Below are 20,394 nucleotides of genomic sequence, written 5' to 3'. Positions count from 1 at the left end.
TTCACGGGGCCCACACGATGGAGCATAATGACTCTGGCGATCCTTTGACTTTTAATCTAGCGGCACCAGCAGGTCTCAAATGTCATTTATCCAGTGAAATACATGTAGACATACAAATCTACAATATGAATTGGCACATCGTTTGGTACAGACATGAATGTTTCCCAGAGGATGAATCCCGATGACTCTGGTGAATAAACTGAGGAAGAAGAATCCGAGAGTTAAAATGAGCAGAGAAACAATGTTGAACAGACAGAAAATATTTTTAGTTGAACATTTAGTGTTGGTGGTTTCTTCTCTGAACTGGGTGTAATGTATTGTTATACCACGTACCCTGGGCTCGGGATGATGTGTTAACAACCCCAGTCATTTTAGCCGTGCAGGCCTCTTGTGTAGAAGACATAATATATCTGAGGAGACTTCCCGGTTAAGTAAGGGTTAAATGGAGAGTGCATAAATGAGGGCTCTGACTTCTTTAAAATACAAGCTCCACCTTTTGAGAAAGTCTGACACTTTTCCTTAAGAAACAGGTGCCAGCATTAAATGAAGAGAAATAATTACACTCTCTGCAGGACGGTAGGTTAAATGAGGTCCTTCGTCGCAGTCAGGTAACCGAGACACAGACTGGAGAGATTTTCAACTTCGTGTCCCTTGAAGTGGATTCTTCGAGACGCCGTGTTCTCAAGACAACAAGACAACAGACCACAACGGCTGGACTCACTCATTGACGCCGGCTATCATAAAAAACACACGTCTTCTTCTACTGTAAGGCCTTTTTCCGTAAAAGCATCCATCACATGGCAGGCGATATTCTAAATGAGATCTGACAGTGTCCTTCCACAGTACAGTGCATCAGGATGGTCTTTAATAGCTTTGAGTTTGCTGGTGGAGGCCGTTGGGTGATCTTCGAGAGTCCTAACCCCCACCCCCACCCCCACGCTCGCGTGAAACCCACCCCATTTGGCTGAGGTTGTTAATATTTAATCCACTGCACCTACATCTTCTGACGAAGTGCTCTGAGCGCCCTCTCAGAGACGGAGTGACACTTTGAATAAAACAAACAGGAAAACATTGAAATTGCTCTTTGTGTTCTGAATTTAGAAACACACTGTTCCGGCTTTTTTTGTTTTTCTGTTTTTTTTTTGTTGTTTCTTTCTTCCTGTGAGCACTCGGAGTGCCAATTTACAAATGCAGTCGATTGCTCTTGTGCTGAGTCAAATAGATTTCAGCTCCGCGCTCTGGCACTTAGGTCGCCCATCTTTAGCTTTCACTGGCTGTCCGAGACGACCATTTGCCGCGGCCATTTTGTGTCATCCCTGATAGACGCAGACACTGGTTTTCAAGTTATTGTTTCTGCAAAGTCTTTGACTTTAAGATGTTTTTTAAAGTCTCTCCAACAGCTCAACGGGAAGTCTTGAGCACTGCGTTTGTTCAACAGAATCAATATGAACTTTTCCATTGAGTTTTTCCAATAAGAATTGGAAGGAAAACTGGTGTCATAGCCCGTTAAAAGCCAATATTTTAGTCAATGGTTAGAGGTTCAGTTCAGTTAAACTGATTCGGGTCTATATTTCTGGTTTGTAGTCAATATTCAGGGTTCTATTCCCTGTTTAAATGGGTTTGACTTAACAGTTCAGGTCAATGCTTCGTTACTCATTAACATCAACAGTTACAATCAGTGTTCTGGGCTAAATTAGTGTCAAAGTTAACGGTGACAGGTTTGGTCCCTTTTCTTAAGTCAATTAGCGGAGCACGGCACTAACACTTGTGGTGTTTGTGTGGTGTTCATATACGTTTGCTGGAAATGTATGTACAAAAAAAAAAAAACCCCTAAAAAAACAGTTGGGATTGTGTAAATTGAAAAGGCACAAAGAGTCTGTTTCCAAAGCTTTTTATGTCTCCAATATGGTGGACTGAGAATGTGCAGAGGGTTTTGTTTATTGCCAGAAAGTACCACAACAAAAGGCTGTGAATCACCACATTGGTAGCCATCAATTTTTTTTAAACAAACAACTCCTCTGAGAACCAACAATCCTCTTTTATTGGGTGTATTTACTTGTAGGCTGGTGAAAAAAAAAAAACAACAACAACAAAACAAGCAGTTCCGAGTGTTTTATTGTAATGAAGTGTGGTGGAGGTTATTATTGTTTATAACCTCATTGATTTGATTCTGGAAAAAACTCAATACTTTTAGCCGCCGATGAGCAAGGGTCATTTCATTCAACTGTAATTTTTGAGGATCATCTTCTTGTTTATTTAGTCCTGTGGTGTTTGTGGCTCCTTGCTCAGTGTCCGTCATGGCGTTCGGGGAGATCAGCTGTCAGTCAACCAGAATGGGCGGCGACCGTGGCCTGCGTTTTTACCTTTCCCTCCTCTCTTCTGCTGCTGTAGTGTGATGTCTTTCTGTTTCGCCGTGTCACCGCTAATGCTAATAAACAGTTCTTCTCCCTTTTTTCTTCGACATTTTTCCTTCTTCTGTTTATCCCGCCTCCAGTGGTTATCGCCTCGCATCAGTGTTCCAGCGCTGAACCCCGATTTTCACCGCTAGTTCAGATTTAGTGACGGCTTCCTCGGTGAGCAGCGTGGCCAGCGGGGGGCGCTGGCTGCAACATGCCACTGATCATTGTGTTTTTTGGCTTCGTACAGAAAAAGCGGGAAATGTGACGCAGGTGGGGGAAGAGAAAGAAGAAAAGTAGTGATGAAAAACACTTAATGTCACTTCGGTCCTCGTCAGCCTTCCTCCCCTCCCTCTCTGTCTCTCTCCTCTCGCCTTCCCCTTCATCTCTCTCTCTCTCTCTCTCTCTGCAGGTGCACATAAGAGTCCTTAGATGAGTGTATTCTTTTCAGGGCAAGATTGAAAGCACTTCATCTGTAACCTACACAGAGTACTTGTGTGTGTCTAAGTGTGTGTTAAGTTTGTGCACGAACAAGCGAATAAAACGTGTGTGTGTGTGTGTGTGTGTGTGTGCTCATGCGCCAGATGTATTTATGTTTATATTTGTCCCTGCAAAACGTGTGCTTTTGTGCCAAAATATGTGGTTATGTACCGATTGTGTATGCATGCAAAGTTTATTTGTGTTTTTTTGAAGAGGTGTGTGTGTGTGTGTGTGTGTGTGTATGTGTATGTATTAAGTGTTTGTGGTTCACGTGTCTCTGTATCCAAACCGTTTGTAGCCGTGTGTGTGTGTGTGTTTATGCGAAGTGTGTGAGCGTATACATGTGTGTGTGTGTCAGTAGACAAGGCGAACCATTGAGCTGTTTTTGAAGTGAATTAACAAGTCAAATGAGTGCCGCAGCACCCTGCATAGGTTACCACGCATACACACACACACACACACACACACACACACACACACACACACTCCCACGCTTATCATTACTGCTTCTTTGTTAAGGAAGATGAGACCAATTAAACTGATATCACTCTTGTTGTCCTTTATGCCTCCTCCCTCGCTCTCTCTCCCATCTCTCTCCATTTTAACCTCTTTTTCTTCTTCTCTTTTCTCTCTCCCTTCTTCTGCACATCATCTATTTTTTTCTCTTTTTCTTTTCCACCTTTCCTGTCGGTCTTCACTGTTTTACTCCTGCATCGATTCATTTCTTTCTCTACTTCTTCCACCTTTTATCTTCCATCCTCCAACACCACATCCTCCCTTTCGCAATTTCCTTCCTCAAACAGTTTCTTCTTTTTCTTCCAGTTATTACAATATTTCCCTTCTTCTCCACACTGACGTAGGAAGCAAGAAATAAGGGAGAGGGGTCAAGGAAGGAGGAGAGAAGAAGAGAGAGGAAGGAAACAAGAGAGAAAGAGGAGAGGAGAAGGAGCAAAGGAAGGGAGGAAGTACTGAAATGAGAATTACTGGAGGGAGATGAGATGAGGGAGGAGGGAAGGAAAGGAGAAGGAGAGAATAAAAAGAGAATGAGAGACGAGGGAGAGGTGAGGATTTAAAAGAAAGGAGAGAGTGACAACTAGAGCCGAGGGGGGAAGGAAGGAAAAAGTTTGACCTTCTTCCATCTTTTTTCAGTCTTTTATTCCCTCATCATCTTCCTTACGGCTTTTAGTTCTTTTCCTTTATCCTCCCTTGTTTTTTTTACCCCTCTTTCTCTTGTCTTTACCTCCCTTCCATCTCTTTTTCCTCTTCCACCTTTGTTCCTTTTCTAAACGTTGTCTCTTTTCTCCCTCCTTCCATCTTTTTTGATCTCATCTCTCCAGCTCTTTCCTCTCATAGTGTTCGTCTTCTCTCCTCCGTCTCTCTCCATTTACTCTTTATTCTTCTTCTCACCGTTTTCCCCGAACTATTTCTCTCCTTCTCTCGCTCTGTGTTTTCTAACAGTGTGATAAATGTCCATCTGTGATTGGCTGATGCCCCCCATCGTTGTGGCGCCCGCGAGGTCGTAAACAACAGTCCGTCTCCCCCGGCAACGTGGCGTCTCCATGGACGCAGGGCCGCTAAGACGACCAACGCTGCATGTGTGCAAGATCCGAGACTGCCAAGAGTGTGCGTGTGTGTTGTACATATATATATACACTGTGTGTGTGTGTGTGTGTGTGTGTGTGTGTGTGTGTGTGCGTGCGTCAGTGTGCGTGTGCATATGTGAGCTAATGGGCGATCATAAGTGAGCAAATGTTTTCTCTGGGTTCCACTAATGTTCAACAAACACACACACACATTTCTGTGCACACACACACACACCCACACACCTGATGTGTAATTTGTGTGTGTGTGTTTGTGTGCATGTGTCATTAGTATGCCACAGTGAGCTGTGTCCATATGTCACTAAACACAACCATGTTTTATTTATCCTGGAGAGAGAGAGGGAGGCAAACAGTCACTGTCAAGGGTACGGAGGGAGGGAAGGAGGGAAGGATGGATGGATGGATGGAGGGACAGAGGGAGGCAGAAAAAGATGGAGAGGAGAAAGAAAATTTGCAAGATGCAGTGAAAAGATAGAGTTGAGAAGGAGAAGTGAAAATGGTGGAGGGAGAAGTGGGGGAGATAAAGGAGAAAAAGAAAAATGGGGGAAGGAAAGGAAAGATGAGAAGAAGTTTAAGGGCAAATGAGAGGTTGGCAATGAAAGCAAGGGAAGGAGGTGAAAAAGAAGGCAGGAAGGAGGGAGGGAGGGCAGAGGGAAAGAAAAAGAGGCGAGGAAGACGAACAAAAGGAGCGAGGTGAGAAAGGAGAGAGCAAGGTGACAGGTGAAAAGTTAGGAATGGAGGAGAGGGAGGGAGGCAAAAAAGAGGGGAGGAAGGAGAGATAACAGGTAAGGAGGTAGGTGAAAGGGGAGAAGAACGGATGAAAGGAGAGAAGGGAGAAGTAGAGGAAATTAGGGGAAAAGAAGGTAAAAAGAGGGAGTGGAAGAGTGTAGAGTTTGAGATGTCAGAAATGAAGTGGGAAGGGGGGAAAAAGGAGAGAAGAGAAGGAGGCAGGAGACGAAAGTGAGGTAAGGGAAAGAAGGAAGAAAGGAGAAAAGAAGAAAGGAAGGAAAGGTAGGAGGCAGAAATGAGGGCAAGAGGAAGGGATAGGAGGTAGGAAGGAGGGTAAAAAGGAAGGATGGATTAAGGAGATAAAGAAGGAGGCATGGAAGATGAAAAGCCCAAAGGAGGGGAGGAAAGAAAGGATGGAGGACCAGAGCAAAAGAAACGAGAGGAAAATGAGGAAAGAAGAATGGATGGGAGAGAGGAAGGAGGGAGGAGAGGATGACTGCATGAGATTGCAGTTGAGGAGTTGGGTAGTAAAGAGAGGGAAGGAGGGAGAAACAGAAGGGATGAAGGAGAGGAGAAAAGAGAACGATGAAGGGGGCAAGGGAGATTAAAGGGGCAGAAGGAAGGGAGGAAAGGAATGAGGGAGGACCAGGGTGGAAGAATTGAAAAAGAGGGTGTCAGGAAGGTGAGATGTCAGAAATGAATGAGAAGGAAGGAAGGAGGAAAGGAAGAAAGGCACGAGGGATGAAGGCAGAAATGCGGGCAAGAGGGAGGGATAGGAGGTAAGAAGGAGAGTAAAAAGGAAGGATGGAGGACGGAAAGACGTAAGGAAGGAGGTAAAGAACCTGAATAACGTGGAAGGAAGGAGGGAAGGAAGGAGCGAGGACCAAGGCAGAAGAAATTAAAGGAATGGAAGAAAAAAGAGGGAGGTAGAAAGGGTGGAAGAGAGGAAGGAGGGAGGAGAGGAAATTAGGAGGGAGTGTGGAAGTTGAGATTTTAGGTCGTTGGAAGTGAAGAGGGAAGGAAGAAAGGAGAGAAAGAAAGACAGTAGGAAGGAAGGAGGCAGACATGGAGGGCAAGAACGAAAGAAAGGAAGGAAAGGAGGTAGAGAGGAAAGGAAGTAAGGAAGGAAGCAAAGGGGGGGGGAACTAGAGAAAAGACAGATGAGAAAAGGGGGAGAGAGGAAAGACAGGAAAGAGTGATGGAATAAAGAAACGGAGAAAGTACTGAAGAAGGAACGACAGGGTGCAGAAAGGTGAGGAGGATGAGTCAAGAGAGAAGGAGGGAAGAAAAGGGGAGAGGAGAGAGTCAAAAGGAAGGAAGTTAGGAAGGAAAGGAAGGAAAGAATGAGGGTATGGTGGACGGAGGGAGAGAAAGGAGACATAGAGAGCAAAGGAAGAAAAGAAAACCAAAGAGAAAAGGAAAAAAGAGGAAGGAAGAACAAAACAAGGAATGAGAGAGCGAAGAAAGGTGGGAGGTAGATGAGTCAAGAAAGGAGGAGGGAAGAAAAGCAGAAAGAGGGAGGAGGGAGGAGAAATGCCAGAGATGAGAGGAAACAAGGAGGAAAGAAATAAAGGGTAGAATGAGCCGGGAAAGGAAAGAGAGAAAGATGGGAGACGGGAGAGGAAAAGAAGGGAGAAGGAAATGAAAAACGGAGAGAAGGAAGTCCCGATGTAGGAATGAGAGTGTGGAGAAGGAAGAGAGGTGAGTCGAAGAAGGAAGGGGGGAAGAAAAGAAGGGAGAAAAGCAATGAGAGAGGCAAAATGGAGGAAATAGGGAAGGAAATAAAGGAGAGAATGAGGCAAGAAAGGGAAGAAAAAGAGGAAAAGAAAGAATTAAAAAGGAGGGGAGTACTAACGTAGAAATGACAGGACGCAGAAAAGAGGGAAGAAGATGAAAGGAAAGGAGAAGGTGAGAGGGAAAAAAAGGAAGAGAGAAGGTGAGGGAAGAAAAAAAGAAGAACTGAATTAGGAATGACAGTTTACCAAAGGAGGGAGGATGAGTCAAGGAAGGAGGAGGAAAGAAAAAAGGGAGGGAAAGGAAGGCCATAAAGGAGAGAAAGAGTGAAGGAGAGAAAGGAGGTAGACACAGGAAAGAAAGGCAAGGAGAGAGGGAAGAAAAAAGGAGAGAAAGAGGGACAGAAGTAGATTCGATAGAGCACAGAAAGGAGAAGGGAGATGAGTCAAGGAAGAAGGAGGGAAAAGAGAGGGAGGTAGGGAAAGAGGAGGGAGGGATGGACAGATGGAGGAGTGGGACCCCAGAGACGTGTCATTCATCACACCACCATGCAGTCTGCACTCGTTCACTCTCTCTCTCTTTCTCTGCAGGTCTTTTTATCCTCTTCTTCTTCCCTAAATTACATCTTTTTTTCTCTCTTTCCATCTACCAGCCATTCATTTTTCCATTTTTTTTTTTTATCCCTCCATCGCTGTCACAGTACTAGATAATTTGTCTCCTCCTTGGTCCATTTCTCTTCTTTCCTTGCCTCCCACCATCTTTTCCTCAGTATCTCTCTCCCTCTTCTTCTCTTTGGCACTCGTTTTTAGGTTTCATCATCTCCTCTGGCGACATCCCTCCTTTCCTCTCTCCATTTTGCGCTACCGTTCCCTCCATTTTCACTTTCTGTGTCTAAAAGAAAAAAAATTTCTCTCCTCCTTTTTTTATTTTTTCACCTCTTTCGCTCAGAGATGAAGGAGAAGAGATGTGAATGAAGGGATGGATAGAAGGATAGATGGAAAAGAGAACGAGACAGTTGCCAAAAAGAAGGATGGACTGAGTGAGGGGAAAAAAAGGAGGGGTGACGGAAGAGGGAGGTGGGGCGGGAAAGCAAGAAAGGAAGGCAGGTAAGGAGAGAAGAAGGGATGCAAGAGGATGTGAGGAGGAGGGAACGGAGGGATCAGTTGCACGAGTGAAAGATGGATGCGAAGAAGTGTAGGCAAGGATTGAAGAATTGAGCGGTGCTGGAAAAGGTAAGAGGTGCAGGATGAAAGGATGCAGGGGAGGAAAAAGAGGGATGCAGATCCAGAGGGGTGGCAGGGTGGACTGGAGGAGGAGTGACAGAACAAACAGAGCTGGAGAGGAAAAAGGAAGGGAGGAAAAAGGAATCATTGAAGAGAAGAGAAGACGAAGTAGGAGAAGGGAAGGATGGATGAAACAGAAAGGAAGGAGTGCAGCCCGTTTTTCCCAGTGGCCAACTGTGGTACTGCAACAAAACAGCCCGGGCCAGCATTACGAAAGACGTGTCCGTCAAGCCGCAGCCGCAGAAACAAGTTCCCACACAACGGAAATAACATTACCTCTATTTCACTGTCCAGCGTGGTGCGCGTAGCGCTACCTGAAGGCGAGACAGCTGTCGCACTGCAGGATCTGGTGGGGACGAGTTGTCAAAGACACCACGCGGTCGCGGTTTAAACACGTCCGTCGGGACACACAAACAAACAAAGAGCGAATAGTTTTTTTCCGTGGACTTTGGTAACGTGCAGCCAGACTTTGTGCCGCCTCGGTTAAAGCGGTCCGCCGCGTTCGCTCAGTCAGTCTTGTGAACAGCCGCGTCGGTGGGTTCACACTTGTTTGCATTTGTCAACAGGTCCCCTTCCTCTTCTGCAGATGCCCGCGTTGTCAGAAATCGTGAGGGATTCGTGGAGCGCTTTTTTACCAACTTGGATCCGGATTCAACAGCCGTAGGAGCCCATCCCCGCACGAAACCCCGATGTCTGACGGATGGGCCGGTGGGTTCAGGGGAAGTGGGCCGCGCAACTCCGGATCAGAGCTGGACGGAGAAAAACCTTTCTGGACTGGGCAACTTTCACTGGAAGGAATGGGCATGATTTGAGTGCAGTATCCAGTTTTCCGAGGTGGAACAGCCCAGTGAATTCTGGGTTCTTCGTAGAGTGGGATATTATTACAATAATACATTTATAACTTATTTATACAGCACTTTTAAAGGCACTCAAAAGAAAAGGAAGTTACACACAAAGACGGAGCGAGGTGAAGCGACTCCAGTGATGGAGGCGGCTCTGTGACCACAGGTTGTGATTATTGGGGTTATTTCACACCCTCAGTTGAAAACAGAAAAACAATTAATTTAAAAAAAACTAGGCAGTGTCTTTAGATCTTCCTCCCCGACAGCTTCCACCAATCGCATTAGTGATTAGGCAGCACATATGTAAGGCTGAGAGGCAAAAGCCAGGGCAGAAAGAGCCCACAGAGCATTCCCCGCTGCTGGTAAAGCTTATTGCTGTGAGCACACAGCAACATTTAGAAAAGTGAATCCCCAGTGGAAATTACAGCCTCGCATCCATGGAGAGAACGGAGAGGAAGAAAGGCTTAGAGAGAGAGAGAGAGAGAGGGAGGGAGAGAGAGATGGAGGGGGAAGGAACAGGAAAGAGGCACAAAGAGACGGTCTCCCTCTCTCCCCCGCTCTTACCGGTGTGTGACAGCAGGTTGGGGGACAGCAGGCCGGGAAGGCCCGGGTGCAGCAGCCTGGGGCTTTCCTGGATCCCTGCACCAGAACAACGCTTCGGAGGACGGCCCGGGCGAGAGCTGGAGGGGGGAGGAGAGAGAGAGGGGGAGAGAGAGAGTGAGAGAGAGAGAGATTACTCACTGTGACACAGAATTAGATTCAAAGCGTTGAGTACAGAGAGTATGATTCAGTTAAGCTACAATTGAATATTCAGCTTAGATTTGATGTGATTTGATATTTTCACTCCGTCATGACAGGAAGTGGACCAGGTTTTAGTAACCGAATAAAAAAAAAATTAAAAAGCAACATCGATATTTCCTCCATTTTAATTTCAAGGCCACGTGCCGCACAACGTGCAGTGATGCAGCGGATAACGTTTTAGCCACTTCCCAGAGAGAACCACCAGTGAAATCATGACATTTATTGTATCTATTTTGACATTAGTTAAACTTATTATCTGTTAGTTTAATAAATTGATCATTGAAATAATCCTATTTGTTACTACTAACAGTGCCGATTAGGACTGAAAGTATAACTTTTTGATGGCTGATCCATTTAGATTGATATTTTGAGTTAACTGATTAATGGTGTACTCTGCAAAATATCCAAAAATGATGACAAATGCTGAAAGCGATTTCTTGAAACTGCAAGTCGTCCTCTAAACACTCCATGTTAGAAAGAAAAGAAAAAACATTTTTAACATGTAAACAAGGAATATTTTAATCACATTTTGAATTTTTAAAGGATGACACATGATAAGAATTGTGACTGACTTTCTGTCAATTTACTACTCATCATTTCAAGTTATTACCATAAATCGATGAACAGCTGACAGTTGTTTACATTATTTACACTTGAAATACAATGCACTTTGGAGATACGTTTAAAACTTTTGCCGTTCTCGAAGTTTTTCCTTAATCGCCTGCTGCTTCACACGGCAGGTTCAAACACAAGTTCAGTTTTCTTCCAATCTCCACACTTGAAGCTTGGTCTTTCAGTGTGCGAGCCTCTCTGGCCCCAGGAGTGAGAAATGCCCGGTGCGCGGTTGGTCGAGTAGCACTTCAGCGGTCGAAGCTGGCAGCTGGATGTTCCAGCCGAGACAGCAGGTCGCTCGGACGTAATCAAATCAGATACTGGCAACACACAGAGCACAGTAGTTTCGGAGTAGTTTCGCTGGCCGCCATACTGGAGGAGCGGTTGATCTCAGGGCAGTCCAAAAAAAGGAAAAAAGAAACACTGGAGGGGAATCTGATTGGTCGTTCCCACAGTCAGTGTTTCTGGGGAAATGATGCCACGAGCATGAATCATCTTTCACACCTCAAAAGTAGCACAACAGGCAGAAACAGCAGGAGTTGCCACATCCTAAAATATCCGCCGCTTAGAGACAGAAAGAGCTCGATTTTCTATCAACTTGTTCAGCTTGGACATGACCTCGGAAACTACAGCGCACGAGCACTGACGCAAGATCTCGACATGGAGAGTTGATGCAACTAAAGGAACTTCGTTTCACTCCGGCTAACACTAAAGATATCCTGGATATCCAAAAAACTTTACCGATAATCTGTACTAGTTGTTCCAGCTTTTATTTAGCATTCAGCTGCTTCACAATAAAAGCCCTCTAACAACCAAGGCCGTAGCCACATCCGGGGAGCTTGGAGGTTTTAGCGATCTGGGGTCGGTTCGTATTCTGTGTTCGAGAAGAAAACGCGAATGCTTGGCATTTTTTAGGCTGATTCCAGTATTGTCACGCTACCTTTAGGTCAAACAAATGAACAATTTAGTATTTTTCCACCAGCCGTTCATTCCTGGCAGTGTGAAGACAATTTGAAACAGATTTAGACCTTAATGACGGGAACCTACTAATAATTTCCTAGGAAGTTTCCGAGAAGTAATTATGCTTTTCGGGACTAATTATAAAAAGGAACGTATAGGGAATTACGGGGAAATGTAAGTGAACAGCAAACTAAATAAATAAAATATGAAAATTCCAAATACTTAAAACATTTTAGACTTTTCTGTGGCATTTGGAGGCTTTTGGGGGAATTTATGACCTGAGTATTTCTAAAATCCCAACGCTTTCCTCGTTTCCTTCCTCTCTTTTGTCAGAATCTTTGCTGCCGGAAGACTTTCACTGTGAAGAAGCTGCAGGCAGAAACTGAATACAGCACTAAAACTCAATCAAACGTGATCCACGCATGTAGATTTTTTGAAGGTGTTCGATGCCAAAGGATCAGTTTGAAATATGAAATGAGGGACAAAGTAGTTTCGACCTGGGCAAAATATGCTAACACCGATGTAGAGCAGCATCGGCATACATGTTCTACATGTGCAAGTGAGCCTGAATACACATTTACAACACAAACACACAAGCATCTCTCTGTATTTCCATTACGCACACACACATAACCCTTTGTATTATGCATGTGCACGTAGGCATAAATAAACACACTCAAACACAACAATGCAGTGACTGCACATGTGCAACAAAAAATAAAGGAAGGCACGCGCGCACACACACGCGCACAAACACACACACGCACACACAAACACACACACACACACACACACACACACACACACACACACACACACACACACACACACAGGAGGTGTGCATGCAGGCCAACTCTCTGCAGGGTGGCTAAGTAACAGATGGCCGTCCAAAGTCATTTACACCTAGAGAGAGAGAGAGGGAGAGAGAGAGAGAGAGAGGGAGAGAGAGAGAGAGAACCGAAAAACTAAAACCTGTACAAGACCTCACCACAGTGTCACGGGATGAGAAGAGAATAGAATGAAACAGAAGAAACCATGAATATATAGGTTAGAATGGGACATAAAACAGAATATAAAACTATTGGATTTTACACCGCAGGAACCAACACGTTACCTGAGATAATGTTAGTCAAACTCGTCAGTTAGCGTCTTGTAAAAGCTTTGAAAATCCAAAACAATGACGCATGAATGGAGCTAAGCTCTGGGTCGTTTTGTATGGAGGTGTGCATTACCAGACGCATTAAGCATCCAAACAAGGATTAGATGACACTCTGATCTGACATTTTTCCTTATTTTTCCCTCCTACAATACCAGGCCTAACTAGCCACCCCGCCGTGCGAGAGTCTTCTACAGAGACCATCCACTGGTGAGGATGACCACGTAGCTTTAGCCTCAGTCGTTTAGCGTTGCGCGTAGACATCAGGTGCATATTCGAATAAAAAGGTGGGGGGGGGGGGGGGTCTAGGGTAAAACAAGTCCAGTTTGAGCTAACTCACGGAGCTACCCAGCTAGCTAGAGCTGAGTAAATCCGCGGTTACCGCGTTTTTAAAACCCACGGTCGCCAGGTGAGAACGCGTTCGTCTGGCTCTGGAATGGAATGTCTGACGGCCGTAGCAACAGTAACTGAGGGGGGGGCGGGGCCCCAAGAAGACTCGGTCACGATCCAACAACACCGGAGCAGGTTTCTTTAGAGATAAGTAGCTCGTTCTGATACAGAATAGATTCAGATTTGAATATGAGGCGTTCTCTGTTAGCGGCTTGGAAACAGAGACCTCAGAAACCCCCCCCCCACATGTTCTGTAAGTAAACTTTTCGGAAACAATATCCATGTCTGGTTATAATTAAAGATGTATTTGACTCTTCCCTCATCAGATCAGTTTCAGACGATCTTCCATCTATTATATCTGATTTGGTTCATCTAATCATAATTATGCTTAAATACCATATTCATACATCAAAGTGGAATGGCTCCAATTCTGCACACACACTGTTTATGACTGATTTTCTAAAAAAAAAAAAAAATTTATCCCTAAAATGTTTTACAAATAAGAACCAGATAGCATCTAAAGTCATTACGGCAATGTCTCCAGTACTTATTATTTTAAGTGAGACCAAATAGCTGCTCTGGAGGACATGGTGTTGATGATTTGTTAATTTATTCCTACATTTTTACAATATGGCAATAATAATGTTTTACCCCATGTAAATGGAAAATGGACTTTCTAGTCTTGTTGACCACTCAAAGCATTTTACACTACTGCAAGATTCTCCCACTCTCACACTCACACACACACACACACACACACACACACACACAGATGATGCATCGTGGGCAATCTGGGGTTCAGTATTGCCCAAGGACATTTCGACATGCGGACTGGAGGAGCCGGGGATCGCACCACCGGCCTTCCTGTAAGTGGACGTCCCGCTCTACCACCTGAGCCGCCCCATGTTATACCTGTCTGTCCGTCTGGGTTCAAAAGGTATGGCTGCTTGTGCCCAATCGCTGGTTACGTAACGTGTGTCATTTTATACGGTCCTTCTCTGTTCACCGCGTATGTTGAAAAAATTACTAGAGTAGAACAGAAGTTGGGCTTTTCAGGACCATGTATATCGGTCAGATCCCACTTCGGGGGGGGGGGGGGGGGTTGAAAGAGAGAAAAGGGAAAGTGTGTAAAGATGTGGAGAGAAAACGTCTGAAAATGTTTCGGGGTGTGATCCCGTGCGTGAGAAAAAGACACACACACACACACACAGAGTGACAGAGTGTGTTTGTGTGTGTGTGAAAGAAAGAGAGAGAGAGCGGGAGAGGAGCATGAAGAAAGGAAAACATGAACCTTCACTTTTCCTCTGAACTCTGCTTAACCTCTCCCTCTCTTTTTCCTGTCATACACACACACCTATACAATAAACACATTCTCACACACACACACACACACACACACACAGACACAGACACACACATACACATACAGGTGTTTGCATTCAAATCTTAAACCCTTTCCATCAACAAACCCCTTCTACGTTTCATCTCCCACACACATTCACAATGGATACATGGTACAGTACCAGGTAGGTGTGTGTGTGTGTGTGTGTGTGTGTGTGTGTGTGTGTGTGTGTGTGCGCCTGCCTTCATCCGCATCCATCCACGTGAATCCATGCCGTGTGTGCGCGCGCAAAGGACACATGATATCGCCTTCTCATTAGCCTTACAGTTCTTTGTTCAGAGTAATGACTGCAGTGTGCGTGTGTTTGTGTGTTTGAGTGTGTGTGCTCGAGTGTGTGTGTCCCGTAGGGTTGCCATATGTTGGGCATTAATCCTCGTCAACCGTCCACTCTCCTTACTGCACCGAGCACAGGAACAAAGAGCAGGTCACACACATACACACCACACGCACACATGATGCACGTAGAGGCTTTCTCGCACTCTCACACACACACACACACACACACACACACACACACACACACACACACACACACACACACACACACACACACACACACACACACACACTCACAGCCAGTCCACTGACCTACATTCATTTGTTAACCCTTAACCTTGACTGCATTCAAACCCTTAAATAGAAACAAATCCATTTGTCCTCCTCTGGCTCTCATTTCTTCACCTAAACACTTCACTTTGATGTGAAAACATGGTAGGAGAGGTAAAATGGTGACCTTTGACCCCCCCCCCCCCCCAATGTCCTTACTTGCCCACATTCACACTGTGAGCAAGGTGAGCGGCCGTTCACCAGAAGTCCTTTTAATTTCCTACAGGACGCTGCACGCAGAGAAAAACAGCATGCGCTTCTTGAAACTGGCCAAACAGATTTTGTTTCAAAAGCGGAGCAACATCTTCGAATCAAAGTCAGTTTGACCACAAAATCTATCAACCCATGCATGTACTTATTAACTGTAAAACGTTTACCTTTCATGGTTAATGTCCATCTGTATTTTACTCCGAATGAGACCCAGGCAGCCAAAACAGAGGGGTTATAGAAAAGAAGTAGTTCAGAGGACGTGTTGCACGACAAAAACTGGAAGGCTAAAGTATTTATAGTTGTCCGCTCAGCCACACTGAAAAGCACCAGCCGTCATAAAGGGGGGGGGGCAAACTTATTGTCTAAGGCAGCAGCAAAGGGCCATTTCGGTCTTCTCCTCAGATTGCCAGATTCGGTTACGGATATTGTTGTGCCGACCCCAATTTGTCAAGAAGGTGTCGGTGTTTGGGGGGTTTCCAAAGCCACTCCACCGTCCAACGAGCCCTTTTGATACCGGAGTATGCCGGCGCCTTAAATCTGGTACGCCTGGTTGCCGGAGTCATAGGACTGGTTATTTCATCTGAACATTTCGTACAGACTAATGTGCGTTTCCACGAAGCAGTAAAGTAAAGTAAAAAGGAAAACCTGCTACTGACCGTCTGGTCAGATCCATAATCCTGTTTACTTAGTTCAAATGATACCCTTCCCCTACTGGTCCGACGTCTGACACATGATGAATGATGAACAAGAACCCACCCACACACAACGGCCCCATCGCGGGCGCCGACAGCAGCCCAGCGTTGGTCCGAGTGCAGCGACCCGGAGCCTATTCTCAGCCTAAAAGCAGGGCCCGAAACATCTGGCCAGATATCCGCCACATTTGGTTCTGCGGTACCAACTGAACCGGCTGACCCTCAGCTGCACAGGGGCCCCATCTTGGCAGACTACCTGGGGAACAGTATCAGTGGATATCAAAATAACCTTATCAAAAACAATTACTTCTAGACACCGCAGTTTACGGACCGACCGCTGTGCTTTAAATCTGACATACCATACAGTCATTGAGCGCGCTCACAGGATTCTGGAGCAGCGTTGAATTATCAGCGACGTTATAGGTGCAGTCACTTTTGGTATTAACACAAAATAAAGCGGTGGCAAATCTGGCTAAATTTTTAGGCCTGTTTACAAGTTTGCTCGCAATCACTGTTCGCATTCCTTGCCCCCTCTATTGGCCTATTTTTATAGCGGTGCCGTCGTGTCCCCAGACCTCGGCCATAACTTTGGTGAGCAAAATGTCATCATAAATGATAGAACCACATAGCCCGGCCCACAAAACTACAACGCGACTTTGCGAGCAACGGAGCATACAGAATGGAGACGGTTCCCCTCGCCCGTGCATTAGTACGAGGGAAAGCTGAAAATCAGTCCGGCAGGTTTCCCTTAAAAATCCGTGGTTCAAAAAGGAAAATCCAGACCAGAGACGGCTAGAGGCAGACAGTCTGCTCCTGTTTGTTTACAGTGATTATAATAATGTCTAATAATTAAAGAGGTAATGATTTATTGATGTTAATTAAAATGAGACACACGGCAGCTTCGAAGTGTTCGCTGCCGATGTATTTTTGTATTTTGACGACCTTTTAATTGGCCAGGAAGACAAAACATGCCACGAATGGAAAACATGAAGCTGACATTTCTCACACACACACACACACACACACGCACACACACAAAATGATCTGATGAGCCACCTTGGAGTAAGTCTTCCCACTTTGACACACAGACACACACGCACACACACCCTCGCCTGTCCTCCCAAATGGCCGTTTCTATGGTGACGGAGCCTTGATCAATACTCCGTCATTGGCTCTGATGGCCGGTCAGGGTCAGTCACACACACACACACACACACACACACACACACACACACACACACACGCACGCACGCGCACACACAGGCATGGTGGTGAATAAGCACGGACTCGCTAACGCGTTTGACAGATTGATTTAGCTCAGAACGTGCAGGGGTCTCACACTCACACACACACACACACACACACACACACACACACACACACACACACACAGTGTAGTTTATCAAGACCTGCTGCGGTCAATACATGGTGTACAGCGAGGGGTCAACCCTCCTTAGCTAAATCTTTCATCTTCCTCTTTTCTTTTATTTCTCCATCAGTTGATCCATTTCTCCTCCTTGTTTTCTTTCTTTCGGTTATTTCTGCTCCTCTCTTTCTTTTGTCGCTTTTCTGTTTCCATCCTCCATCACCTTGAGACTCATACTTTTCTCTGCTGTTGGGTTGGGTTTCTCGTCTTCGGTTTCCCTGTCGCTGAGATGTGTTTGTGGTTTTTAATATATTTTGCCTGGACCTTCTATTTAATGCCTGAATTATTCAGGTTTTTACTCTTCTCACTCTACTCATTTTTAGATTTTATTCAGATTAAATTTTTATGTATTGACTTTTATTTTGTTTCTTTAGCTCGCAGTTTTCTCCTTTGGCCTGATTTTTTTACTCATTTTCATTCGTTTATTTGTAAATATACTTTTATTACTGTAACTTTAATGTTGGTTTTACTTCATTTCTATACTTTACATTTTCTTATATTTGTGTTTTTTTGTATGCATTTATTTTCAAATGTTTCACTTTTAAATATAGATGGATGCATGATATGTTTAAGGGCTGTAGTTACTGCTTTTTAGGTCATGCTGTTCGTGTAATATTTCCTTCCCTTTTATTACTTTATTATATGTATTTGCATTATTTTTCTTGATTTATCCTCACTTTTCCGATGTGCTGAATCTTTGCATCTTTCTATGCCTTTGGACCAAGGCGACGGCAGTTGACATATCAACTTAAAAGGCGATGATAAGTCAGTATTACGTTTGCCCTGATGCCTGCAGCATTAAATACTTGCGTTGGGCCTAAATGTGATATATTTTGACCTTCCTGCACCTCAGGGGCCGCGTTAGCCGGGGCGTGTTGTTTTACCGGGGACACGGTAAAACACGATCAAGCAAGTCCAGTTTGAGTAACATATTAAAAGCAAGCACATAAGCAAAAACACTCCACAGAGGTTTGTAATCCTCACAGACGGGATTTTACAACTCCGGACAGTTGTCACGGGGGAAATGATTTTATACTGTATTTCGTAGGGATGATGGCAAGGTAAACAGTTGAGATGCGGCGGTCAGGTTACAAAGTAATCCACCAGGGGGGTGCGCTTGCACGTACGCGATTGGCCGATGCAGCGCCTCGCCCGGTGACATCGCGTTGGTTTGCACCGAAAGATGAGCCTGGTTCGAGTTTTTTGCCAGACAACCCTACGTTGTTTCTATGTGTATACACACACGCACACACACACACACACACACACACACACACACACACACACACACACACATATATAAAGTTATTTTGAAATGTGTTTAAAAACGTTCCCCTCTATTTTCTGCTTCAGTGCCACTTTTTAGCTATTGCTCCATTAATCTACCCATCCCTCCATTTCTTATGTCTCCCTCTTCCTCCCACTTTCATCCTCCGTCCTCCCCCAACCTGAGGTCAAATGATGTCAAAAAATCTCCCTATTGATTACTCGCTTTTTTCTTCTCTTTCTTTCTTTCTGTTCTCCCTCTCTTTCCTCCTCTCTCTTCCTGTTTTGCAAGTGGCAGTTGGTGCACATGTGTAAAGGAGGTACGAGTCTCTATTTCTCTCTCCCTCTCTCTGGTGGAGGAGAGGGAGAGGTCCCTTACTCTGTCTGTTTTCTGTCTCCGCACATCTCTCACCCATCATAAATTGTGTCACGGACTTACATCCTCTTTCTCTCTCTCACTCTGTCTGTGTGTGTGTGTGTGTGTGTGTCTTTACTCTTTGTTTGTACCAGACGAACAATCTATTCTTTTTAAAGAGACACCAGAGAAATGGGATATATGTCTGTCCACGCACGCACACACACACACACACTCACTGGGGCATCATAATCACAGACGCTCATGGATTCATGGAGCCAAAAAGAAAGCGAGAGAGAGATAGATGGAGAAAAGAAAAGAGAGAGAAAGAGAGAGAGGGAGATGTTTACTCCTCTGGGCTTCCGCCTCTTTGATTGGACAGATGAATGACTTCATTGTGTGTGTGTGTGTGTGTGTGTGTGTGTGTGTGTGTGTGTTTCCTTCTCTCTCTCTTTTTTTTGTCTCTTTTTTTCGTCATGGGGACAGACAGGATGGACAGAGAGTGAGAGGAAGCGGAGAGAAAGACTAGGGCGACAGAAGAAGATACACTAAAAAAGAAAAAGAAAGAAAGAAAGGAAGAAAAGGGAAGGGAAGGGGTGATAGGTAGAATAAAGGCTGAGTAGAGTTAGAGAGAGACAGAGGTAGAGTGAAGTAGCCAATAAAAAGTATTGATTGATAAGAGAAGTAGAGCGGAAATAATAAGGAAAAAAAAAAAATCACCTTAAAACACAGAGTGGAGGGAAACAGGAAAACTACATTGATTAACTGATGACGCTTCTCTTTTCATCCCTCACTCTTTCTTCCCCTCTATTTAGCTATTATCTTTTTCTCTCCCTCGTGTAGTTACTGTTCATCTTTCTACACCCTGCCTTTCATTCTCTATCCACCTATCATGTCTACATCTTGTTTTTTCCATCCATCCATCCGCTCGTCCCTTTATCTGTCTATCCAGTTATCTGTTTATCCTTCCACTCATCTATATATCCATCTATCCATCCGTCCATCCACCCATGCTTTACTCACTTATCATCCATCCACCCAACTGTCCATCCTTCCATCTATACATCCTTCAATAACCTATCATCTATCTATTTTCCCGTCTATCTATCCTTCCTAGCGTCACTCTATCATTCATCCATCCATCCATTTTCTGACCATCTGTCATCTATGTATCAATTCATCTATCCATCCATCTATACATCTTTCCGTCCATCTATCATTCCATCCACCTCCCTATCATCTATCAATCATCCATATATCCATCCATCCATCCGTGTCATCCATCCTATTCATCTCTCTGTCCTTCCTTGATCATCTGTCATCCATCCATTCCTCTATCTATCCCTCTATCCAGCTCTCTAACCGTCCTTCATCCATCTATCATTCATCCGTCCTTCTATTCACACTTTCACCTCTGTTTTTCATCTATCTATACACGTATTCATCTGTCTCT

The 20,394-nt window shown here is 44.7% G+C and overlaps 1 protein-coding gene across 1 annotated transcript in view; it reads right to left on the bottom strand.

The window, feature by feature from the left end:
- LOC120797344 (dachshund homolog 2-like) overlaps positions 1-20,394 on the bottom strand; it is a 102,724-nt gene that overhangs the window by 35,501 nt on the left and 46,829 nt on the right. The window contains exon 2 of the mRNA XM_040140915.1: positions 9,630-9,745. Coding sequence (XP_039996849.1) covers positions 9,630-9,745 — 116 coding nt within the window. The remainder of the gene's footprint in view (positions 1-9,629; positions 9,746-20,394) is intronic.

Source organism: Xiphias gladius, chromosome 12, assembly GCF_016859285.1.
Source record: "Xiphias gladius isolate SHS-SW01 ecotype Sanya breed wild chromosome 12, ASM1685928v1, whole genome shotgun sequence".
In the NCBI taxonomy this organism is placed as follows: Eukaryota; Metazoa; Chordata; class Actinopteri; order Istiophoriformes; family Xiphiidae; genus Xiphias; species Xiphias gladius.
The sequence above is the reverse complement of the archived record's forward strand: the minus strand, read 5'-3'. Positions and strand labels throughout refer to the sequence as shown.